The 27,309-nt window shown below is 41.9% G+C and overlaps 1 protein-coding gene across 2 annotated transcripts in view; it reads right to left on the reverse strand.

Moving 5' to 3' along the window:
* The window catches only part of ARL15 (ADP ribosylation factor like GTPase 15), a 352,151-nt gene extending 325,056 nt beyond the window's left edge, over positions 1-27,095 (reverse strand). For both annotated transcript variants that reach the window (XM_063456885.1, XM_063456884.1), the window contains exon 1: positions 26,863-27,095. In XM_063456885.1, coding sequence (XP_063312955.1) covers positions 26,863-26,874 — 12 coding nt within the window. In that variant the 5' untranslated portion in view covers positions 26,875-27,095. The remainder of the gene's footprint in view (positions 1-26,862) is intronic.
* Between the last annotated feature and the right edge of the window lie 214 nt (positions 27,096-27,309).

Genomic DNA, 27,309 nt, shown 5'->3' on the forward strand with positions numbered 1-27,309 from the left:
AGTCATATACACACACACAGGCAGACAGTCATATACACACACACAGGCAGACAGTCATATACACACACACAGGCAGACAGTCATATACACACACACAGGCAGACAGTCATATACACACACACAGGCAGACAGTCATATACACACACACAGGCAGACAGTCATATACACACACACAGGCAGACAGTCATATACACACACACAGGCAGACAGTCATATACACACACACAGGCAGACAGTCATATACACACACACAGGCAGACAGTCATATACACACACACAGGCAGACAGTCATATACACACACACAGGCAGACAGTCATATACACACACACAGGCAGACAGTCATATACACACACACACACAGGCAGACAGTCATATACACACACACACACAGGCAGACAGTCATATACACACACACACACAGGCAGACAGTCATATACACACACACACACAGGCAGACAGTCATATACACACACACACACAGGCAGACAGTCATACACACAGACACACACAGGCAGACAGTCAGACACACAGTGGAAGACAGTCATATACACACACACACACACACACAGGCAGACAGTCATATATACACACACACACACAGGCAGGCAGACAGTCATATATACACACACACACACAGGCAGGCAGACATATACACACACACACACAGGCAGGCAGACATATACACACACACACACACACACACACACACACTGGCAGGCAGACAGTCATACACACAGACACACAGAGGCAGACAGTCACACACACACACACACACACAGACAGTAATACACACACACAGGCAGACAGTCATACACACACACACACAGAGGCAGACAGTCATACACACACACACAGACAGTCATACACACACACACAGACAGTAATACACACACACACAGACAGTAATACACACACACACACAGACAGTAATACACACAGACAGAGAGTCACACTCACCTGACAATCACAGTTACCTGTGGAGTTCATTGTGGAGGCAGTGCAGCTCCTGGTGACTGTTTGGTGGGGAAGCAGGGACTCCTTCCTGCTTCCCCTGCATTAGTTTTCCGGCGCTTTTAGCTCCGCCCCCGCCGCACGGTAAGCTCCGCCCCCGCCGGAAATGTAAAAAAAAAATTGTTTTTTTTTTCTTTTTTAAATCCCGGCCGGCTGTGCGGCCGAACGGCGCCCCCTGCTCCATGGCGCCCTGTGCGGCCGCACAGCTCGCACACCCCTAAGGCCGGCCCTGTATATAACATACTACTTAATGGTATGTGCATTATACCACAGGGGTCTTTTAGTTTAGCACTGGTGGGTAAGGCAAAATTAGTAACCACACGACTATTTACACGACTATTTACATAAAGTCTATTGCAGATCAGTATCACCACAGTGTCCAATCATAGGAAGATGCCCAACGTATACTTCTCGTTGAGCCCTTTGGGTTGGAACGTGTCTAGCGTACGGATCCAATGGAGTTTATATATATATATATATATATATATATATATATATATATATATATATATATATATATATATATATATATATATATATATATATATATATATATATATAGATATATATTATTTCGTTCTACGTGTATTTTGATATAAATATATATATTAATATCACAATACAGTTAGAACGAAATAAAACACATCTATATATTTAATATTTTATTTTTAATTATATTTTTTATTTTATTTTTTACGTATTTACATTTTTATATTATATAAATATATATAACAATAATTATATATATATATATATATATATATATATTTAATCAGTATCAGTCTACGTGTAATTTGATATTAATATATATTAATATTAAAATACACCTAGTGTGTGTGTGTGTGTGTATATATATATATATATATATATATATATATATATATATATATATATATATATGATCTAAGTATATATTTATTTTTTTTACACTTATTTTAAGTTATTTTAATTTGATTTTCAGCCAGCAGGGGGACTGTCATTACAGTTGGTCCCCCTGCTGGCATTGCTGCAGCCAGCTATCCCGGCCATGTGATTGTGAGGTCCTCGCAAGGACCTCACTCTCACATGGCCGGGGGGGACCGGAGGAGGAAGATCAGCCGCGGGGGGGCTCCCTGGGAGTCCCCCCAACCGCGATTGCCGGCGTGGGATCGCCGGCGACTGGGTAAGTAAAAAAAAAACGGAGGGCGTACTATTACGCCCTGCGGTGTTTAGAGCCGCTTTAAAAAGGACGTAATAGTACGCCCTCCGGTCTTAAGGGGTTAACTTAATTATTTATTTTTAAAACACATGAATATCAATAAACTAAATAACCACAACAGGTTTCAAATATGAGAACTTCATAAGTAAGAAACAGGCACACTTTGTAAGTTCTCAATGTTCAAATATGAACATGATCTCTAAGGAACTTTGCTATGCTGCTGCTTACCATTTCAAGAAAAAGTAGCCATGAAAAATTCAAGAGAAAAAAAAAAAAGACTAAAAGAAAAACAAAACAATACAGAATTAGCTGCAAATCACCAGTCCATAGAGAAGTATTTATCAGTTTTTCAATATCCATGGTAGTCTACAGGACAATTGTTCATTTTCTATATAATACTGCACTCTAGATTTAATTCAGAAATATCAACTAGCTTAAAGGAACACTATAGTCACCTAAATTACTTTAGCTAAATAAAGCAGTTTTAGTGTATAGATCATTCCCCTGCAATTTCACTGCTCAATTCACTGTCATTTAGGAGTTAAATCACTTTTTTTCTGTTTATGCAGCCCTAGCCACACCTCCCCTGGCTATGATCCTGCATGAAAAAAAAAAAAAAAGTTTCACTTTCAAACAGATGTAATTTACCTTAAAGGACCACTCTAGTGCCAGGAAAACACTCGTTTTCCTGGCACTAGAGTGCCCTGAGGGTGCCCCCACCCTCAGGGACCCCCTCCCGCCCGGCTCTGGAAAGGGGTAAGGGGTTAAAACTTATTTTTCCAGCGGTGGGCGGAGAGCTCTCCTCCTCCGATCCTCCTCTTCTCCTCCCCGTCGGCTAGCTGCGCGCGCATTCAGCCGGTCACATAGGAAAGCATTCATAATGCTTTCCTATGGACGCTTGCGTGCTCTCACTGTGAATCACGCAAGCGCCTCTAGCGGCTGTCAATGAGACAGCCACTAGAGTTAATAGGGGAAGGCTTAACCCATTCACAAACATAGCAGTTTCTCTGAAACTGCTATGTTTATGAAAAAATGGGTTAACCCTAGAAGGACCTGGCACCCAGACCACTTCATTAAGCTGAAGTGGTCTGGGTGCCTAGAGTGGTCCTTTAAATAATTGTATCTCAGTCTCTAAATTGAACTTGAATCACATACAGGAGGCTCTTGCAGGGTCTATCAAGCTATTAACATAGCAGGGGATAAGAAAATCTTAACTAAACAGAACTTGCAATAAAGAAAGCCTAAATAGGGCTCTCTTTACAGGAAGTGTTTATGGAAGGCTGTGCAAGTCACATGCAGTGGGTGTGACTAGGGTTCATAAACAAACTGATTTAACTCCTAAATGGCAGAGGATTGAGCAGTGAGGCTCAGGGGCATGTTCTATACACCAAGCATGCCCCTCAGGCAATGCTTCTTGTGAAAAGCAAACCCAGAACTGTTGTGTTTTGTTTTTTATAGGGCAGGGCAGCTGTAACCAACACCTCCAATCTCATCTCATTGATTGGACTCCAGTTGGCTGACATCTCACTCCAATTAGCTCTTGGAGATGTCATTAGTCTAGGGGTTCACATACTTTTTCCACCTGCATTGTGAATGTTTACATGGTGTGTTCAATAAAAACATGGCAACATTTCATTCTTTGTGTTACAACTGTATATATACACACACAATTACATGAACACATACATACATGCACAGTCACATATATAAGCATACATGCATTAGAGTACTTGTATATAGATAGAATATACACTGCTCAAAAAAATAAAGGGAACACAAAAATAACATCCTAGATCTGAATGAATTAAATATTCTGAAATACTTTGTTCTTTACATAGTTGAATTTGCTGACAACAAAATCACTCAAAAATTAAAAAATGGAAATCAAATTTTTCAACCCATGGAGGTCTGGATTTGGAGTCACACTCAAAATTAAAGTGGAAAAACACACTACAGGCTGATCCAACTTTGATGTAATGTCCTAAAACAAGTCAAAACGAGGCTCAGTAGTGTGTGTGGCCTCCATGTGCCTGTATGACCTCCCTATAACGCTCATGCTCCTGATGAGGTGGCGGATGGTCTCCTGAGGGATCTCCTCCCAGACTAAAGCATCTGCCAACCCCTGGAAAGTCTGTGGTGCAACGTGACGTTTGTGAATGGAGCGAGACATGATGTCCCAGATGTGCTCATTTGGATTCAGGTCTGGGGAACGGGCGGGCAAGTCCATAGCATCAATGCCTTCGTCTTGCAGGAACTGCTGACACACTCTAGCCACATGAGGTCTAGCATTGTCTTGCATTAGGAGGAACCCAGGGCCAACCGCACCAGCATATGGTCTCATAAGGGGTCTGAGGATCTCATCTCGGTACCTAATGGCAGTCAGCCTACCTCTGGGTGAGGACATGCAGGGCTCTGCGGCCCCCCAAAGAAATGCCACCCCACACCATTAATGACCCATTGCCAAACCGGTCATGCTGGAGGATGTTGCAGGCAGCAGAACGTTCTCCACGGCTTCTCCAGACTGTCACGTCTGTCACATGTGCGAACCTGCTTTCATCTGAAGAGCACAGGGCGCCAGTGGCGAATTTGCCAATCTTTGTGTTCTCTGGCAAATGACAAACGTCCTGCACAGTGTTGGGCTGTAAGCACAACCCCCACCTGTGGACGTCAGGCCCTCATACCACCCTCATGGAGTCTGTTTCTGACCATTTGAGCAAACACATGCACATTTTGTGGCCTGCTGGAGGTCATTTTGCAGGGCTCTGGCACTGCTCCTCCTGTTCCTCCTTGCACAAAGGCAGAGGTAGCGGTCCTGCTGCTGGGTTGTTGCGCTCCTACGGCCTCCTCCACGTATCCTGATGTACTGGCCTGTCTCCTGGTAGCGCCTCCATGCTCTGGACACTACGCTGACAGACACAGCAAACTTTCTTTCCACAGCTCGCATTGATGTGCCATCCTGGATGAGCTGCACTACCTGAGCCACTTGTGTGGGTTGTAGACTCATGCTACCACTAGAGCGAAAGCACCGCCAGCATTCAAAAGTGACCAAAACATCAGCCAGGAAGCATAGGAACGGAGAAGTGGTCTGTGGTCACCACCTGCAGAACCACTCCTTTATTTGGGGCGTCTTGCCAATTGCCTATAATTTCCACCTGTTGTCTATCCCATTTGCACAACAGCGTGTGAAAGTGATTGTCACTCAGTGTTGCTTCCCAAGTGGACAGTTTGATTTCACAGAAGTGTGGAAATGCATTGGAATGCATTATAAAATGTTGATACATATGACAGAACAGTAAGATAATGGTGGGGGAGTGTTCATGTAAAGTGTTGGTAGTGGGACATATAACCCAAATCAATATTTGCTTGGATAGCACCGGCTCTCGTGGATGGGTATTCCAGCATGACGATGACCCAAAACAAACCCGCTAAGGAAACAAAGGAGTGGCTCAAGAAGAAGCACATTAAGGTCCTGGAGTGGCTTAGCCAGTCTCCAGACCTGAATACCATAGAAAATCTGTGGAGGGAGCTGCAGGTTCGAGTTGCCAAACGTCAGCCTCGAAACCTTAATGAGTAAAGGAGGAGACTATATTTAAAAGAAGAAAAACTACCACAACAAGAGGACATAGTCTTAAATTAGAGGGACAAAGGTTTAAAAATAATATCAGGAAGTATTACTTTACTGAGAGGGTAGTGGATGCATGGAATAGACTTCCAGCTGAAGTGGTAGAGGTTAACACAGTAAAGGAGTTTAAGCATGCGTGGGATAGGCATAAGGCTATACTAACTATAAGATAAGGCCAGGGACTAATGAAAGTATTTAAAACACTGGGCAGACTAGATGGGCCGAATGGTTCTTATCTGCCGTCACATTCTATGTTTCTATGACTTGGAGAGGATTTGCAAAGAGGAGTGGGACAAAATCCCTCCTGAGATGTGTGCAAACCTGGTGGCCAACTACAATAAACGTCTGACCTCTGTGATGGCCAAAAAGGGTTTTGCCACCAAGTCGATAGGGTCAAATACTTATTTCACTCATTGACATGCAACTCAATTTATAACTTTGACATGCGTTTTTCTGGATTTTTGTTTTGTTGTTATTCTGTCTCTCACTGTTAAAATACACCTAGCACTAAAATTATAGACTGATCATTTCTTTGTCAGTGGGCAAACGTTCTAAATCAGCAGGGGATCAAATACTTTTTTCCCCTCACTGTAAATATGCATGTGGTATATCTGTATTTAATAATGATAATAAACACTGGCTACAGTTTAATAAACAACAATTTCCTGTTTGTTTTAAATATCCGCTCCCAGCTACATTAATTAACCCCCTTGTGTCTTTTTAAAGTTTCCTGCTCAGTCATTTAACAAGCACATTTGACATCATACCATCTATCAGTGTTGTGATTTGGATAGTACACAGGAGCTACACAGAGGGAGCCCAGCACTCCTACGACCAACTGGTGTGTGAGGATATTGCTTCATACCAGTGGTATTTTGACAGCAAGTTTTGGCCATAGTCTTTTGAATGACACTCCTATACGTCAACTCACAGATGTACTTACATCATAAATTAACCCCTTAAGGACCGGACTGTTTTTGCGATGTTGTACATTTGCGACCAGGCCTCTTTTTACACTTTTGTGGTGTTTGTGTTTAGCTGTAATTTTCCGCTCTCTCATTTACTGTTTCCATACAAATTATATATTGTTTTTTTCAGGACAAAAAGGGCTCTCTTTATATAGCATTATTTACATAATCTCATGTAATTTAATTTAAAGAAATAAAAACATATGATGACAAATTTAAAAAAAAATAATTTAAATACCGGAAATTTATTTTTTCCAGAAGATTAGAGGCAGTTCTTTACAACTGGGATTTCATCACCTGGAGGGAAAAAACAGGCAGGCAATCTCCCAAACTTTTCAAGAACCTCCCCCAATTAACCTTTGGCCTTATAAATTGCTTCCTACCCAAGACATCCTCAGAAATTACAAAAGCCGAATAACCGTACCACTCAGACTAGAAATTTACAGTAAGTAAAAAATTTTGTTTTTCCTTTCAGATTAGAGGCAGTGCTTTACAACTGGGATATCCAAAAGCAAACACCAGTGTTTGTGACTAAGTGGCTACTAAAAAAGAATGGACATACCCCATTTGCAATACCTTGGGTTGTCTTTTGCAAATGGTGTGCCATCATGGGGGTAATTATCATTCCTGGGCTACCATACGCTCTCAAAGGCAACGTAACCAACCTGCCAATTTTCAATGTAAAAATATTTGACCGTTATATTTGACCCTGTAACTTTCAAAAAACACTATAAAACCTGTACATGGGGGATACTGTTATAATCGGGAGACTTTGCTAAACACAAATATTAGTGTTTCAAAACGGTAAAACGTATCACAACAATTATATCATCAGTAAAAGTGCCGTTTGTGTGTGAAAAATGCAAACAAAAGTCACTTTCACTGACAATATCATCGCTGTGATATGTTTTACTGTTTTGAATCACTAAGATTTGTGTTCAGCGAAGTCTCCCGAGTAAAACAGTACCCCCCATGTACAGGTTTTAGGGTGTCATAGAAAGTTACAGGGTAAAATACAGTGCTAGCAAATTAAATTCTCTGGACTTTTGGCCTGAGTTTTAAGGCAGGTCCCTCAAATTCGAATCAATAAAATTACTTAATTATGTAAAAATATTACATAAATACACATGTAGAATTTAAATATATATGCATATTTATATATTTGAAGTCTACGTGCATATTTATATAATTAAGTGTTCTTAACAACGTTGCAATTAAATTTGCTATATAAATAAATAATAACAGTTACTCCGCCCACTCTAGTTGTAGACTACTGGTGGAGGCAAGAACACTTCACACAATTTCCCCAGAAATTGTAGCTTTTCTAGTTTCATTTTGTTACTTGATTATTACTTTACTATAATGATACTACCATTGTTACATATGGTTTACTACTGCTACTGTAATATTTTGTGCTTCTTGTTACGTGTAGTTATTAATAATCTGGCTGTTAGAAATTTGGTTGGCACATACTTACTTGTTTATAGCAAATGGCTTGCATGCTTCATTCTCCCTGACCCCCCGCTTGCCACTCCCAGCTGTAAATGCCTTTTAACCCCTTAGTGACCAGACTATTTTTCAAGTTGGTGTTGGCTGTAAGTTGATTTTTGTTCCTAGATGCCGGAGCTACTTAGAGATGCGACCGGCCATCTTGGGAGTCATGCCCCACCCCCTCAGCTAGATTTTTTTTAAAGTTATAATGGCTCTATTCTCAAACCCATCAGGAAAAATAAGTTACAGATTTTCTAGAAATCGGGCAGCTTTCTTTTTGTATTGAGGTAGACTAAGTAAAGTGTTGGTACTGGATCGGAGGTTATAGGAAGTGGGAACAGCTTGGGAAAGCATTTTGTTCAAGTAGGGTGGGAGTTTCCCAGAAAAGCTCTTAAACACAAGGCTGGAAAGATGAAGGGTGCGCTGGATTCCAGCGACAGCCAGTTTAGTTTTTTTAGCGTGTCACAATGGTGGGTCCTGTAATTACATTGTAGCACAAATCGGCAGAACGAGTTATACAATGTGTTGAGTTTATTAATGTGTGATTGCGATGCAGATGCATATACTACATCCCCATAATCAATGATTGGCATCAGCATTTGCTGTACAATCTTTTCCTTTACTGTAGGGCTTAGGCAGGATTTGTTTCTGTACAGGGCACCTAGTTTTGGATAAAGTTTAGATGCAAGCTTTTCTATGTGCAGGCCAAAAGATAGATTAGGGTCTAACATCATACCCAAGTATTTGAAAGAGTGGACTGCGGTCAGTGTGCCATTTGAATTTGTTTTGATGGATAGGTGGGAATTGTGTAATTTGTTTAATTTAGGTACTGTTCCAAAGATCATTGTGACAGTTTTGTCAGTGTTCAGGAAGAGTTTGTTTTTTGCGATCCACTTTTCTACCTCTGTAAACTGGTCTTGGAGCACAGCCTCAAGCTGCGGTTGATCAGATTTGCTCGCATAGATTACTGTGTCATCTGCGTACATGTGTACATTTGAGGATTTGCAGACATTAGGCAGATCATTTATAAATAATGTAAATAGTAGGGGGGCGAGAAGGGAACCTTGGGGAACACCACACGTGACTGGGAGAGGGAGGGAGTCAATGTCAGAAATGGACACATATTGCGAGCGATCCGATACATATGATCGAAACCAGGTTAGCGAACGATCACCAATACCTGAGTTTTTGAGTTTGTGCAGTAGAATGTCGTGGTCTACTGTGTCAAAGGCCTTAGCAAAATCAAGGAAAATAGCTCCAGTTAGGTCTCCTTGTTCGATGCCAGTTTGGATGTAATTGCAAACTTTTAAGAGGGCAGTTGTAGTGGAGTGATTCTGGTGAAAGCCCGATTGATCAGGGGTCAGATAGTTTGATTGTTGGTAGTACTCACATAGTTGCGAATGGACACATTTTTCTAAGATTTTTGACAATACCGGAAGCAATGATATTGGGCGATAGTTAGAAAGCAAAGTAGTGTCATCACTTTTATGGATAGGCACTACTCTCGCAGTCTTCCAAAGTTTGGGTATGTATCCAGACACCAAGGATTCGTTAATTAGAGTTGCGACAGGTTTAGCAATTGCCGGCGCACCGAGCTTCAACAGCATTGCTGGGATTTGGTCAGGTCCGGATTGGTTTTTCATTTTTAGATTATTAAGATGTTTTTTTAATGACACCAACAGGTACAGATCTAAAAATGAACTTGTCTATATTGGGTCTTTGCAAATTTAGTGGGGCTTGATCCACATTTGTAGTTTCAGGACGCCTGTCATTTATTAGCTTGGCAATCAGGGCAGTAGAGCATCCGACAAAATAATTTTTAAAGGCATTTGCTACATCTAAGGGAAGTTTCAGGGTTTGGTTATCCACTTTGACAGTGGAGGGTTGGGAGTGGATTGGGGGAGTTTGTAGTTTATTTATGACTTTCCAAAAGTTTCTAGGGTTTGAGATGTTATTGTTCAGATTTTCATAGAAATATTGGGCCTTGGCCAATTTTGTCTGTTTTGTGCATATATTTCGCCATTGTCTATACGCACAGTGATCATTCATAGAGCCAGTACGCTTAAACTTTGACCACAAAGAATCCCGAAACTGGTACATTTGGAGGAGGTCACATGTGATCCAATACATATGTGCTCCTTTTACCCTCACCTTACGCAGCGGGGCTTGAAAAATTCCAAATTTGTAGGAGTTCAGACTGAAGGAATTCAACAGCACAGTCTAGATCTGGGATAATGTTTAATCTGTGCCATGGGAGGTTCTTGATGTCATTTAGAAAGGATTCAAGATTCCATTTTTTGAAGGACCTAGTTATTTTAACCTTGGGAGAGGATTTAATTGCCTTTTTTTTGCGCACGCAGTACACTAAACAGTGATCACTGAAAGTGTTTGGGAGAACACCGGCCTCCTGGATTCTATCAGGAGAAGTGGAGAGAATCCAACCTAGCAGGGTATAGTTAAGGATTTTAATGTTTATGCGAGTTGGGGAGGCGATTAATTGCGTTAGCTGCAAAGTCTTAAACAGCGTGCAAGAACTATTATTTTTAGGATTCAGCCAATCAATATTAAAATCTCCAAAGACCAACAGTTCACTTTTAGGGTTTTGAGCTATGGTTTCACTAAGGAGATGGGTGATGTCAGAAAGGGAATGCACAGGGGAGCTAGGTGGGCGGTAGATTCCTGCAACAATGATTGATTTACGGCACAAGATCTCAATTGTGCCAGAAAGGAAATCAAAGGTGACAGGAGGACTAAGGTTTTGTAAAGGGGTAAACTTTATGGAATTGTCAACATAAATAACAATGCCTCCTCCTCTCTTTGCTCTGTCATTTCTAAAACATGAATACCCCTGTATTGCAATGGTGGTGTCTGGTATTTTAGTCATTAACCATGATTCTGAGAGCACAATGATTTTTGGTTTGTAATATCCACATATAGTGAAGCATACCAGTATATGGAACTGGTTGCTGAAAAGCAATAAATAGTTATATCGTTAAAAAGTTAGAGAACAACTGGAGATATAATAAAAAAAAAAAAAAACAGTTTATTAATAGAAATATAAAAATGAAGATAGAAATAGCAGCACAGTATAATAACCAGTCTATAGGAGATGGAATATGCAAGGAAACCTTAAAACCAGACCGTGATGGATGAGGTTGATGGTGGTCAGTCTGTCCTCTGTATCCCGACCGCAGGTGAGGACGGCGTGCGTGTCACAGTGCGTTCCACTAAGACCTCACATCGGGGGATCAGCACTGTTCTTACGGAATGAAGGTTGCAGCGTGACCGGAATCCGAAGTGGATAAAGGTGCTTGCAGACTGGTCCTGGCTGGCAGTGACTGTGCTTGATTGGATCCTTTAGATTGTCTAACGCGTTTCGTAGGGATATGGTCTTACTTCATCAGAGACTGTATAGGTTGTGTGGCATGAGAGCCCTTATATATCAAACTTCTAATTGCCAATTAATCATGTATATTAGCGGTAAAAGAAACATAAAAAAGCATTTAATGGAACATTTTACAACCTTAAAATAGTAAGGCATACAAGTAAACCGGACCTTTCAAAGGATGTACTCTCAGTTTGCTTAGAAGGAATTTTTTTATATTGTGATATATACATGCCATAAAGTGAAACATATCATAATGTCAAAAAATTCTTTATAAGCATACTGAGATTGTACATCCTTTGAAAGGTCCGGTTTACTTGTATACTTTACTATTTTAAGGTTGTAAAAATGTTCCATCAAATGCTTTTTTATGTTCTTTAACTTTTACCGCTAATACACATGATTGTCAATTAGAAGTTTCATATTTAAGGGCTCTCTTTTACCACACAACCTATACAGTCTGATGAAGTAGGGCCATATCCCTACGAAACGCGTTGGACAATCTAAAGGATCCACTCAAGCACAGTAACTGCCAGCCAGGACCTGTCTGTAAGCACCTTTGTCCACTTCGGATTCCGGTCCCGCTGCAACCTTCATCCCGTGAGAACAGTGCTGATCCCCCGATGTGAGGTCTGAGTGGAACGCACTGTGACACACACGCCTTCCTCACCTGCGGTCGGGATACAGAGGACAGACTCACCATCCTCATCCATCACGGTCTGGTTTTAAGGTTTACTTGCCTATTCCATCTCCTATAGACTGGTTATTATACTGTGCTGCTATTTCTATCTTCATTTTTATATTTTTATTAATAAACTGATTTTTATATCTCCAGTTGTTCTCTCACCTTTTAGCGATATAACTATTATTGCTTTGCAGCAACCAGTTCCATGTACTGGTATGCTTCACTATATGTGGATATTATTTTGAACTTTTATCCTTATAAAAGTATATTATTTGGCATAGGTGCCATCTACCCTGTATTATTCTTATAAGCAGGGTTAGGGGCACCTATACCATACATATTCATCCTGCATTATTTTGGACTTATACTGCTATCAGGACATCCAAGTGTTTTATTATGATTTCATTTACATATATTTGTCATTCATCTATTCTGCTGATAAGCTCCTGGATACTTCACACTGTATTATGTAGTGTATTTTGCATTGTTTTAAAAAGGTTTGGTGAATCCCTTTTTCCTTTCCAGTTTTAGAGCTACTATATTTTGTCTTATTCCCTCTTTTCTCTGTATATTTTTGAATATCAGGATATTTTATACATTGAAAATGTCAATTCTCAAATTATAAGTTGAATACATCAAAATCAATTGCCCTACCTTTACTCATGAAAACTAGGATGATAGCAGAAATTTAGGTAGAAAGATCTCTGCGAATCTACAGAAATGGTTAGAGATAAATTTGCTACCTTTTAATAAAAGAGATCAACACCAACTTTAAAAAAAAAAAAAAAAATTATCTCTGGGTGGGGCAGGATTAACACCGTTAAATCATATGTCTGTCAGGATTACTAATTGATCCAGCACGTAGGATTGTGTCACACTGAGGACTAATGTAGGTATTACCGGGCCTTAGAATGGCCGGACTTAACGTACCAAAGAATAGTCAGGATACTTGCCGAGGTCAGGGGGCACAGAAAGAGACAACGATAAGGGAAAGCCAGAACGCAGGGATGCCAGAATACAGGTAAGTCAAACTAAGCCAAAGTCAAAAAACAGAATATAAACGCTCAGGAACACACTCATGGACAATCACTAGGGAAACCACGACAGGGCAATGAGGAAAAGTAATTTTGAGTTTAAATAAGTGCTTTACAGTTCTGATTGGCCGAAAACGATCTTTGACCTCAAAACATGCGCGCTTGTCTCCCACGTGACGTCACGCGCACCCCGACCTAGTCATTAACGTGGGGGTATAATTTGGCGTGGATCCGCAGCAGCCGGCGTCCATCAACATGCTGCAAGAGTCAATTATACAAACGCATGGCCGCTGGGCGCATATACCGCAAGGTGAGGAGGAATATGTTACAATGTCTTACCTAAAATCACTTATTTATTGAGCCTATTGCCTTTACAAATCCCTAAGAGCTGGATTATGTTAATTCAGTACTAATTTTCTAAATTTATCTTGCTCAAGAAAAGACCTTGAATAAGCTTAAAATTATTATTATTTTTTTTTTTTTTTTAAATCATCGAGAAGGGAGGACTAGGATTTCCCTGCCTGAATAGATTCAATCAGGCTTCTTTATTAGCCCATGCTATCCGTACTTTTCATCAATCATCTACTTGCAACACTACGAGCAAAAAGGGCACTGCACCCAAACCACTTCAATTAACTGGGTGCCTACAGTGTCCTTTTAATGTCAGTTTGCACCTTTATTGCATATCCCTATTTTGGTGACCAACATGGGCCCACTATACCTACTGTCTGGTGGTACACTCCTCCTGTACACTCTCTTTTGATGTCAGTATACCCAATTGACAAACCCGATTTTATTTTTTGTGCTGACTCACACTTATCCATTTCTTTTTTATAACATATGCCTTGTATGTGACACCTCCTGTATTGCCATTGTAACATTTCATGTGTTCTCTCAAAATGAGGAAATGTCATGCCAAGCTTGTTTGTATAGCATGGCACAACAAAAATAATGAATGTCAGAAAATAAAATAAAAAATAAGACAAAGTAGAGACTACTTTATTTTATGGTAAATATCCGATTTGACAAAAGAGAGAGCTATCACCATCATGTTTCATCACAAGATAATATCTATGGAGGATGGCATGGTCTTGAGGATATCATGCTCCATATGCATTAGTGTTGTACTCTCGAATATGTGTGAGTATAGCACTGACATGGACTCCTGAAAAATGAAGTGCCAGGAGCTAAAGATTGAAGATAGCAACGCCTGCATCAGGAAATGATATCCAAGTATATATAACCTCTGCTAAAGGCCCGGGCCACCAACGCAAAGCCACCATTGGGTGTCTTTGCAAAGTACGCAAAGACCCCATAAGGTGACAGGAGTATTTATTTTAAAAACAAGTTCTAAAAGCTGCTCTAAGTAAATCACAAAACCCCCAGAGATATGTTTCCCTTTCCCTATTTACATAATGATCTCTGTAAGAGGGACTTGTTTCCTCTCCCTGGGACTAGCATTTCTCAGAGAAATGCTGTTTATTTTCTCTACAAGCAACATGGAGCTGGAATCTGATGCATGTTGATTTATCCCAGGGAGCATGTTATTTTCTTTTTTAGGATGGTACTAATAAATCTAGGAGTGGCCTTTCAAGAAGAGTAAAAGTAATGTTTTCTGAATTAGAGAGAAATGCACTTGTAAATGTGGTTTGCAGCGCTCATTAGACTTTTTTTTTTTTTAAATATATCCCTACTCATGCACTTGCAGAGTGCCATTAGTATTTCTAAAATATTTCCTTAAAGGGTTTAATGTAGCACCAGCTATCGATGGAACTTTCATGCATTCCCCGGCCCCCTTTAGCTTTCAAGCAATGCATGCAAGATCATGGGGCTCAGAGTGCTCTGGAGCCTTCACAGTGTAACTTGTAGTGAATACCAGAGATGATATGAAGAAATGCATTGATGTGATTTGTACAAGATACAATTTCTTGGAGATAATATACAGTACATATAAACAAGTAACTAATAGGAATTATACACTAAACGTCATAAATTAATTACAAAATTAAAAAACTGAAGTAAAATACACGATCTCAAAAATTTCTCTAATTCAACTAGAGTCACAATAGGCAATTTTTGCCTGTTTTTTTCAGTTGGATTTAATCTATGAAAATTTAGAGAGTGAATAATCCTGTCAAACACGTACAACGCAAAGCACACGTAATTCGCAAAAAAACTCAAATACTTTTGCCCACAACAGCTAAAGTGTGTAAGCAGAGTACATGTATTTCTAAGCAGTGGTGATGCCATAAAGATCAAAATCGACACAAATACTACAGTTAATAGAACAGTGCACACACAAAAATATAAATACAGTATAGAAATGCATGTTCTGAGTGTGCCCCCAATTCCCATTTTTTCTGTGTAGACTTGGAATCCAAGCCAGATTGCTAATGGGTTGAGCACCCACTATGGGTGCCACTTTGAAAGTAACCGCAGGAAAGTATACATTTGAGAAGTCTCCGGAAGCAGTTTAAGCTGTAAGTATTGCCTAGTTGGCATGCAAATCTCCTGTGTTAAAATTGGTGAGGGCCCTACCGATATTGGGGTACTGTGACGTAGTGGTGGGTTTAACACGCTATGGTTAAATGGTGGAACTGAAACACCATATTTGTTTTCAAAGATAGAAAAGATAGGCGATTTTAAGTAGCGCTGTAAAGCTGAAAACTGTATTTTTGTGTGCGCTGTTCCAATAGATTTTGGCCTTTACGGCAGCACCACTGCTTAGAAATGCATGTTAAGGCTGAGCCACTAGATGTGCGTCCTGCAGTTTCACGGAGTTTGACTCACGCTTTACATGAGGAATCCAGCGTCAAGCAAAACACCATTGGAAAGCACTGATTCAATGCTTTCCTATGAGAAAGGATTAATGCACACAGGGCACTCACTGTGCATGCACATTAGGCCTCCCCCATGGACAGAAGTTGGCAGAGAAAGATCCAGACCCAGCACAGAGGGACCTCGTAAGTGAATAAAAGGGTTTTTTTTTTGTTTTTTGTTTTTAAATCCTATCATGGCAGAGGGACACTTTAGTGTTGGAAATACATATTTATATTCCTAACACTAAATTGTTCCTTTAAACATAAGTTAATGAAGAAAAAAACAATAATCCTCATTACTATACATAAAGAGAATCAACACAGTAAAGGAAGAGACTATATTTAAAAGAAGAAAAACTACCACAAAAAGAGGACAGTCTTAAATTAGAGGGACAAAGGTTTAAAAATAATATCAGGAAGTATTACTTTACTGAGAGGGTAGTGGGTGCATGGAATAGTCTTCCAGCTGAAGTGGTAGAGGTTAACACAGTAAAGGAGTTTAAGCATGCGTGGGATAGGCATAAGGCTATCCTAACTATAAGATAAGGCCAGAGACTAATGAAAGTATTTAGAAAATTGGACAGACTAGATGGGCCGAATGGTTCTTATCTGCCGTCACATTCTATGTTTCTATGTTTCTATAAACTACTGCTATAACACGTAAGTAATACAGAAACAATGTTTTTGAAGTAATATCATGCACATTTTCAAATATAAACCTGGTAAATACACACAAACAAAAAACCCACACAAACAGAACTGGTTCAAGTTCTCCCATTCAAAATACACCTAAATATTTGATAGACGAAAATCTCTATAAGGGGTTCAAGAAAATTTAATGGAACAGAAATGTTCAGTCTCAATTTATCTGAATTAAGCTTATATGGCTTGAAATACAAGAGAAGGCTTCACTAGAGAGTGTAAAAAAATAAAAAATAAAAAAAATACGAGCAAAAGTGAACACTCTTGGAGGGTTTTATACCAGATATTAATGGGGTCTAAACAAAATATTGCTGATATAGAGGCAGTAAGGGACTGATAAATCACTATCACATTCCTAACCTGTTCTGAGAGCCCAATATCTCTTCGGAACTAAACACAAATAATCCCAGTCCATTAAATTAAAACTCAGTAACAAGAAAGATTGTCAATAAAAAAAAATGGTGCAATGATAATTGCAAACAAGGAGACCTACTTGATCACAACTAATAACTTTAGCCAGCAAATTACCGTATATACTCGAGTATAAGCCGAGTTTTTCAGCCCATTTTTTGGGCTGAAAAACCCCAACTCGGCTTATACTCGAGTCAAGGTCTGTATTATGGCAATTTACATTGCCATAATACAGACTGGGGGAGAGGGGGGCTGGCAGAGCTGTAGCTCCTGTCAGCTCTCTCCTCCTCCGCACCGTCCGTTCAGCACCTCGGTCAGCTCCCAGTGTAAATCTCGCGAGAGCCTTACAGTGTGAGCTGATAGAAGGAGCTGCACGAACGGCGCAGAGGAGGAGAGAGCTGACAGGAGCTGCAGAACAGGTAAGTTACAGCTCTGCCAGCCCCCCTCTCCCCCCCACTGAACTGCCACTGGACCACCAGGGAAGGAGAGCCCCCCTCCCTGCCATATATCAAGCAGGGAGGGGGGACGAAAAATAAATAAAAATATAAATAAAATAAGAAATAATAATAATAAAAAATAATAATAATAATAAAAAAATAATAATAAAAAAAAAGGGGGTATAAGGACCACTATGGGAGGGAGGGGGTGGGTATAAGGACCACTATGGGAGGGAGGGGGTGGGTATAAGGACCACTATGGGAGGGAGGGGGTGGGATAAGGACCACTATGGGAGGGAGGGGGGGTATAAGGACCACTATGGGAGGGAGGGGGGGTATAAGGACCACTATGGGAGGGAGGGGGGGGTATAAGGACCACTATGGGAGGGAGGGGGGGGTATAAGGACCACTATGGGAGGGAGGGGGGGGTATAAGGACCACTATGGGAGGGAGGGGGGGGTATAAGGACCACTATGGGAGGGAGGGGGGGGGGATAAGGACCACTATGGGAGGGAGGGGGGGGGATAAGGACCGCTATGGGAGGGAGGGGGGGGGATAAGGACCGCTATGGGAGGGAGGGGGGGGGATAAGGACCGCTATGGGAGGGAGGGGGGGAAAAAGGACCACTATGGGAGGGAGGGGGGGATAAGGACCACTATGGAAGGGAGGGGGGGGGATAAGGACCACTATCGGAGGGAGGGGGTGGGATAAGGACCACTATGGGAGGGAGGGGGTGGGATAAGGACCACCATGGGAGGGAGGGGGGGAGAAAAGGACCACTATGGGAGGGAGATAAGGACCACTATGGGAGGGAGGGAGGGAGGGAGGGGGATAAGGACCACTATGGGAGGGAGGGAGGGGGATAAGGACCACTATGGGAGGGAGGGAGGGGGATAAGGACCACTATGGGAGGGAGGGAGGGGGATAAGGACCACTATGGGAGGGAGGGAGGGGGATAAGGACCACTATGGGAGGGAGGGAGGGGGATAAGGACCACTATGGGAGGGAGGGAGGGGGATAAGGACCACTATGGGAGGGAGGGGGGGATAAGGACCACTATGGGAGGGAGGGGGGGATAAGGACCACTATGGGAGGGAGGGGGGGATAAGGACCACTATGGGAGGGAGGGGGGGATAAGGACCACTATGGGAGGGAGGGGGGGATAAGGACCACTATGAGAGGGAGGGGGAAGTAAGGACCACTAGGGGAGGGGGAAGTAAGGACCACTAGGGGACGGGAGGGTAAGGACCACTAGGGGAGGGGTGAGTCAGGACCACTGGGGGAGGGGGGGGAGTCAGGACCACTGGGGGAGGGGGGTGAAGGAACACGGGGGTGGGGAGGTAAGGACCACTGAGGGAGGAGGAGGGGAGGTCAGGACATATGGGGGGGGGCAAATATCCTTGCACCGGCCCTGCACACACTGCATTCATACACTGCATTCATACACACACACACACACACTGCACTCATACACACACGCTGCACTCATTATACACACACTGTAAATAAATATTCAATTAATATATTTTTTTTAGGATCTCATTTTATTTAGAAATTTACCAGTAGCTGCTGCATTTCCCACCCTAGTCTTATACTCGAGTCAATAAGTTTTCCCAGTTTTTTGGGGAAAAATTAGGGGCCTCGGCTTATATTCGGGTCGGCTTATACTCGAGTATATACGGTAGATAACATATCAGCTAATATCTTGGTATAACAGTTATCATCACAATTGATATGGGGCTGAGGCAGTTATAGTTTATTGGCTCTATGTTGGATTCAGTGGCGTACACACGATCCATGGGGCCCTCCCCCGCGCTTACTCTGCTCGGGCCTGGGCCGCAACACATGGTGCGACCCCTGCGACCGCGGTATGTATTTAAAGGACCACATTTAAAGGACCACTATAGGCACTCCGATCACTTCAGCTCAATGAAGTGGTCTGGGTGCAAGGTCCCTCTAGTTTTAACCCTGCAGCTGAAAACATAGCAGTTTCAGAGAAACTTCTATGTTTCACTGAGGGTTAATCCAGCCTCTAGTAGCGGCCTCACTGAAAGCCGCTAGAGGCACTTCCGCGATTCTCACTGTGAAAAAAATCCCAATGAGAAGACACTGGACGTCCATAGGAAAGCATTGAGTAATGCTTTCCTATGGGCAGTTTGATTGCGTTCCCGGCTCTTGCCGCGCATGCGCATTCGGAGCTGAGAGGCGGAGAGATCCCCAGCCCCAAGGGAGCCCGGCGCTGCAGAAAGGTAAGTGCTGATGGGGTTTTTACCACACACACACACACACACAAACACACAAACACACTCTCACGAACAGACGCATACACACTAGCTTACAGACACACATTTACTGACAGACACACACACACTCACTGACAAACACAAACTAACACACTCAGTAACAGACACACAAACACACTCACTAGCAGACACACAAACACACACAAACTAACACTCACTGACACTCACAACTAACACACTCCGTAACAGACACACACGAGGACTGCACACAGAGGGTGCTGCACACAAAGAGGGCAAGGGGGCTGCACAGAGAAGGGGCAAAGGGGGATACACACAGGGTGGAATTAACTGCACAGAGGGGGGGGAAGGGGAATTCACACAGGGGGTGGGGGCTGCACACAGAGGGAAAGGGGGCAATTAACCACACAGGGGGGGAATAGGGGGATTCACACAAAGGGGAATTAACTGCACAGGGGGTGGGAGGGGGAAATTAACTGCACAGAGGGGGGAAAGGGGTGGTGGGGTTTAAGGACTTTAAAATACAACGCAAAAAAAAACAAAAAACACAACAACAATACACCTTCCTATTATTTGTTGTCCCCCTCACTTTGGCTTACCTTGGGTCAGAGAGGGGAGACACAATGATCTGGACCTAGCCTGACTGGGGGGACTCTGCTCTGCACGATGCACAGCAACACTCTGTGTCTGTCACTTGTTGCTGTCAGACAGAGACAGTGCTGAAGGGCTGCTGCCTGCTGGAGAGGCAGTGAGGGAGATTTGATTTCCTGCGGAGCAGGAGGAGAAGGTTCCTCCCTGGCTGCCTTACCACCACCACGTTCCCACCTGGGCTCCCACCCCCTGCACCACATGCCCCAGTCAGACAGCATACCGGCCCCAGCTTACCTGCTACATCAGTCACTGAGTCTGAGACTCCGAGTAGTCAGCCATCTGCCGAGGCCACCCACAGCACCCAGAAGAATGTTATTATCTGATAGTAACAGCAAGGGTCCACAGTGCGGCCAGGACCCCTGGAGTGCCGGGCCTGGTCGCAATTGCAACCCCTGCAGGTACGCCACTGGTTGGATTATATCTCCAATGCCAGCAAGTGTTTTCCAATAAATAGTAACAAGGAAAGAAACTTTACCACACACAATTTGCTTGCTTTCCACCTGTGAACAATGGGTGTCCAAACCTTGACCCCAGTTTCAGCAGCCTAATGTCCAAGGATGGTAAAACAATCACCAGAGCACAAAAGATAGAAATGTACCGTGCAGCAGACAGAGCACAATGCCACCACATGTAAAGGCTTTTTCATTCAAATTTCACAGGGCCTATATAAGCTAAATTAACTCTTGAAGTTGCAGCAGTGAGTTTAGCCAGGCAGTGCAATGCTTAGTCTATTGGCTGCACTGTATGGCTTTCGGCTCCATGGGAGGAAATGACCAGCAAACCTCAAGTAAGTTGACAAATCATTTGCAAATTGTCTGATTACCTAGCCTGGAAAGACACCTGTGCACTCATGGCACCATAACCACTACAACAAACTGTATGGTTATGGTGTTTGGAGGGTTCCTATGAATAAGTTAGCTCAACACTGAACTTATTGTTTTAAAAAAAAAAAAAATTAAAAAAAAATCTATATTCTTGCTTTGTTTACGAATGTTTTTTATAACTTTTGCATCTATAAAAGTTAAACTTTAAAATAAAACTACATTTATAGTTTTACAGTAACCGATACCTTGCAGCTGAACAGGTTTAAAGCACAGCTGATGTCAGAACATGCCACAGAGTAATACTGGTTGGCAAGGATGGTGTCAAGAAGTAGCTTCCTCTTACGGTTTGTTTTAAAATCTGTGCAGGTGACCTAATGAAGGTGCCCTCTATCAATTATGTATAAAACAAAAGGCTCTTGCTGCAGGTAATAGTGAGTTACTGTTGGCAATTAGAGCAGGCTGTATATTTGTCAATGAAGCATGGAGGCTCCCTAGAAATGGACAAAATGATATAGATATATCTAAAAGTACAAGACACTGTACACCAACACTGAGATCATAATTCTGTTTACCTCCGTCAATCGCTGCTTCTTAGTACTTGCAAGCACCATAAACACTGCACTGGAACACCATAACCACCGTAAACCCCACAAACCGCCGCAGTCTTGCTGTCCTCCACCCATCCTGGACCCAAGACCAGGATCCAGCTTCCAGTGGGTAGACCTTTCCTAGTCCAGAGAGTGAAGCAGGCTGCTCTTACAAGAGCAAGTGTTGTGATCAAAGGGAGTATAGTGATTATAGCAATCCCCAGAGTGTGAATATAGCTCTCCAATCCCCCAAACATGGAGACTTCATGAAAGGTAAAATGAATCTCTTTAATGGCAGCCACAACTTGCCGTATATGCATGTCCCCATGCAAGGGGCACTCCACCCCTGGACCTGAAAGTAGACTACAGTAAAAACATATACATAATTACATTGGCTCTCAGGTCAAGGACACTCCCATACAAAATAAATGAATCCTTCCCCTATGCCTGGGAGATAATTGAGTCAAGCACTGTATTAAACTCCATTATCTCCAGGCACAGAAAACACATTTTTGCAAAACCGCAAAAATACCTTAAAACACATAAAATCCCCACAAAAGTTACATCCCCTGATAGCCCTGATCTGAGTAACCAACATATCGAAATATCACCCAGATCGGTTTAGGAGTTCAGGAATTTCCTGGAAGTCATAATTTGACCAACCGCACGCATGGTCCCATGCCAAAAATAGTTCCCTAGAATCGCGGCTAAGTGCCGCTGGGGACCAACCGGGAACCACAAAGTCTTCATGGCGAAAATAGTTCCAGGCCATTCGTGGCTAAGTCTCCCTGAAGTCTATTCTTGGTTTTTGTCCATGCGAACGGCCGCCAGGGAGCTAGCGTTCGGTTCTATTCGCATGAATGGAAAGTGCTGAACCAGGGGGAATAAAATATGGGTCTTTACAGTCGCTGACCTGGCCCATAGTCGGTGGGCAAGAGGCCAGCTTCCACGCTCCTCCAGGAGTCCGTGGCAAACGTCTGTGGAAAGCGGCGTTTGTCCCACTTATATTTTATAAACTCAAATATAGTGCAATACTAGCTACACCAGAACATTTTCCATCTATAACAAAATCCATTCATATCTTATTGGAGTACATTAGTGTAAACAATAGAAATCCTTAATGGAACTTGCTACAACGGTTTTATGACACAATGTATAGACCCTGCACCTTGACCATTGTATTTATTCAGTTAAAAAGTGTAATACATTCCACAGTGCTATACAATGGAATGCAAACAAGCTGTAGTTTTCAGCAGATTAGAAAAGATCCCAATTATGTATACAAAACTAAGTATTGTTTTTTGGCAACATTAAGATAATAATAAAGATTTAAAGGGGCAGTCATTTACAATTTATTTCAATGGGTACAATGAACCAAATCGTCACTAGCTTTACTGGGTTAATTTAGGTCTATTTAGTTTTTCTCTTCTCTGACAATGTGGCTTCAGCACGAGAAACCAAACATTCACTTTGGAGCACATAGATTGAGTGCACTAGTGCACAAATATTAAGAGCTTATTACCACCGCAATTTACACAGTGGAACCAACACAGGAAATAAATGTTTGATATGATGCAGAATGTTTAAAATATAAAAAGGTAATTACCATGCAAAGGTGCCAGATAGAAGCTTGAGTATGCCATATGCAAACATTCTATAATCTTCACGAACCTGGTCTGATTCCTATATAGCATAGCCTTTCTGTGTGTCAATTCCATATAAAACTGATTGTTCATGGTCAAACCATTTCGTACCCTATCCATAATCCAAGGTTTTGAAAGGAGAGAGTGCTGTATTATAGAAAGGGGGTTATGCAAGGAAATACATACTTTTAAGAATCTCTCTATAGTATGCTGGGAAAAAATGTTCACTCTTTCTCAATGCTTTCCTATGGATGTTCTGCGTGCTGGATACGAATTTTGCATCCAGCACCACAGAAACGCCTCTAGCGGCTGTCAGGAAGACAGCCACTAGAGGTTGGCTTAACCCTACAATGTAAACATAGCTGTTTCACTGAAACGGCTATGTTTACATCTGAAAAGGTTAAAACCTGGGGGACCTGACACTCAGACCACTTCATTGAGCTGAAGTGGTCTGGGTGACTATAGTGTCCCTTTAATTCTCTTTTGCTAAGACTGCCACATACAGGAGGGTTGGCATTACCTCATGATTCCTAAATTAGGGGGAATGGGATTTTGATGCTCAGAGGAGTTTAGGTGTCTTCTAAGGGATTTCTTGTACGCTGACAAGAAAGTTGATGTCATATGTAAAAGTCAAACCATTTTTTGATTACCACGGTTGGCTGGGTAGCATAGCTAAAGATTTGTATAAAAAAAATAAAAACTTTGCAGATCTAGGTAACCACATTGTGAGAGACTGTTGGGGAAGTTGGGCAGCAGTCATGCTTTGAAGATATCTAGCAATCAAATTTTATTTTTTTTTCTTCAAATTATTATTGTTTTTAACTAATAATTAAACATATGGTGGAGGCAGAAGTCCTGCCTTCATGCCTTTGCATTTCGTTTTTTGTATTTTTTTATTTAAAAAAAAAAAACTTAAACAAAAGCCTTTAAATCGGCATCCTGCATTCACTTGCCCAAACAGATCTCATACATTTTAATTCAGGTAAATGAAGAGCCTTGAACATTGTGCTATGCGCATGCTCCAAAAAAAAAATACAAAAATAAAAAATGTCATCTACTGAATGTGAAAACAGGGATCTCAAGAAATATTTATAAATTATTTTACCAGGAAGACATATGTTAGCTAGTCTCTAGATGAAATAGTCATTATTTATATAATATATATTGCATTAAAAGTGTGGACTGCAACACATAATTTAAGAATATTAAACATTATTTTAACAGCTAATTAAACAATGTAAGGTTGGATGCATTATAACTATAAAATATAGATTTTTAAAGACAAATCAATGCATTTACACTTTATGAAAACATTTTTCCTTTTTACGTTTCTTTCTCTGCAAAAAGAAGAGTAAAACAAATAAATAAATAAATAAATAAATAATGGGACGGATAATGGATATAAAGCATAACTATAAGTGCAAATCAGCAGCTATGTCAGCAAATCTTTTTTGACAGATGGCTTGTGTTAGCTTAACAAGGGATTATACATTAAATCTAACATTATACAGTGTGGATTTATACTATGGAGCACTAAGAGATGAAAAGATGTAAACAGTACAGCTGATATAAAAGTAAATTACTCCAACAACCTTTTATCTCAATTGACCAAGCAGTATTTGTAGTCCATAAATTCTATACTTTGATTCTAAAGTGCATACCGGTAAAGCAGGCACTACTAAACAAAAGCAACCATTTTCTGACATACACACGTAAAGTCAAACCCAGTATTTCCATTAAGACAAATAAAACAGAATTTACAGTAACTAACTCGTGCATCAAAGAACTGTCTTTAGCTTGCGAGATTCCAGTGAGCACATTTATTCAGGAACTGCACAGATTAGAGAGAGCATTGTTATGTCATCCATAAAAAAATAAAATAAACAAACATTCACCTTACTTGCGTATGCTTTATATAAATCAACCCCCTGAGTGTCAAAATGTATACCTGTACTGTACAGCACTTTCATATTTAGCTAGATGAACATATGCATCTAGTGTACATTATATTCAGGTTTTAAGAATATTGCAAGTCACAAAAGAAGTTCCAGGCCACAACTGGTGACACAGGTAAAGCATGTTCTCCCTATGTATGCTGCTGTTAAAAATCTTGTGACAGTTGTGCAACCACTGTCTTCATTTGCCATTCATTAGAATTGCTACTGAATGGCAAATCAGCCTGTCCAAGCACTATGCTGGCCCCAGGGTACAGTTCAGCTCAGTGAAGCATGGTTTATAGCACAACATTCTCCAACCAGCAGCCTACAACTTATCTGCAGAAATCTAATAGCAGTCAATTGGCCTTGGCTGGAGTTTGTCTTATTGGCCTTTAATAGACCAAGATCTAATAAGACCATGAAATACGGTCTGTGTTAAATCAGTGACAGCAACATTAGAAAGCCTTACAAGCCATGATCAATAGTCACCAAGATCACCTAGCTATGACAACTAGCCATTCACCTAGCTATGACCACAAGCCATCATCAGGGTCCACAAGCTATGACAACTAGCCATAAACAGGGGTACCATAGACATGATCTGAGAACACTAGCCAACAGCAGGGTCCACAAGCTATGACAACTAGCCATAAACAGGGGTACCATAGCCATGTTTTGAGAACACTAGCCAACAGCAGGGTCCACAAGCTATGACAACTAGCCATAAACAGGGGTACCATAGCCATGTTTTGAGAACACTAGCCATCATCAGGGTCCTCAAGCTATGACAACTAGCCATAAACAGGGGTACCATAGCCATGATCTGAGAACACTAGCCATCATCAGGGTCCACTAGCTATGACAACTAGCCATAAACAGAGGTACCATAGCCATGATCTGAGAACACTAGCCATGACCAGAACCTATGCTCAGGGTTCACAAGCTGTGACAGCTAGCCATGAGCATAGGTTCGTCATATTCTGAGAAAACTCGCCATCATCAGGATCCACTAGCCATGATCACTAGCCATTAGCAGTCCAATAAATCACAATCCCTAGCCATGATCAAGATCCACTAGTTATGCCTAGTAGCCCTGCTCAGAGGCCACTAGCCATGATCAGCAATGATGAGGGTCCACTGGATGTGAGCAAGATGCCCATGGCAGGACCTGCTGTCAGAGAGAGGGAGCACATACCATGTAATCCATGGACTCATGCAGTGGGAAGCTCAGCCAGGCACGGCAGGGAGTGGGTAGGTGCCGTGGTTCAGTTTGGACACAAGGCGAGTTCCTTGCTGCCGCTGCTTGTGGGATAATAACAGAGGTTCAATGCTCAGGTCTGGAGTTGCTCGGACAGCTTCCTCCTCCTCCCACCGCCCGCCCAGAGTGAGGGGGGAGCGCCAGAGCACTGAACAGGGCACACAGGAAGATCGGCTCGACCGACCACGCCCACTCCGTGAGACGAGTCACGCCCTCTCAGGCAGGCTGCAGCCCAGGCTCGCGCATGCGAGTCACATGAGCGCCCCTGTGTGATTGGCAGCTTGGAGTAACCTTTGGCACTCCAGCTGTTATTGGCTCCTTTACCCGTGATGCTCAGCGGGCCGTAAACTTGCAGTGCTGGATGTTACCGTGTTATCACCATGG

This window comes from Pelobates fuscus, chromosome 5, assembly GCF_036172605.1.
Source record: "Pelobates fuscus isolate aPelFus1 chromosome 5, aPelFus1.pri, whole genome shotgun sequence".
In the NCBI taxonomy this organism is placed as follows: Eukaryota; Metazoa; Chordata; class Amphibia; order Anura; family Pelobatidae; genus Pelobates; species Pelobates fuscus.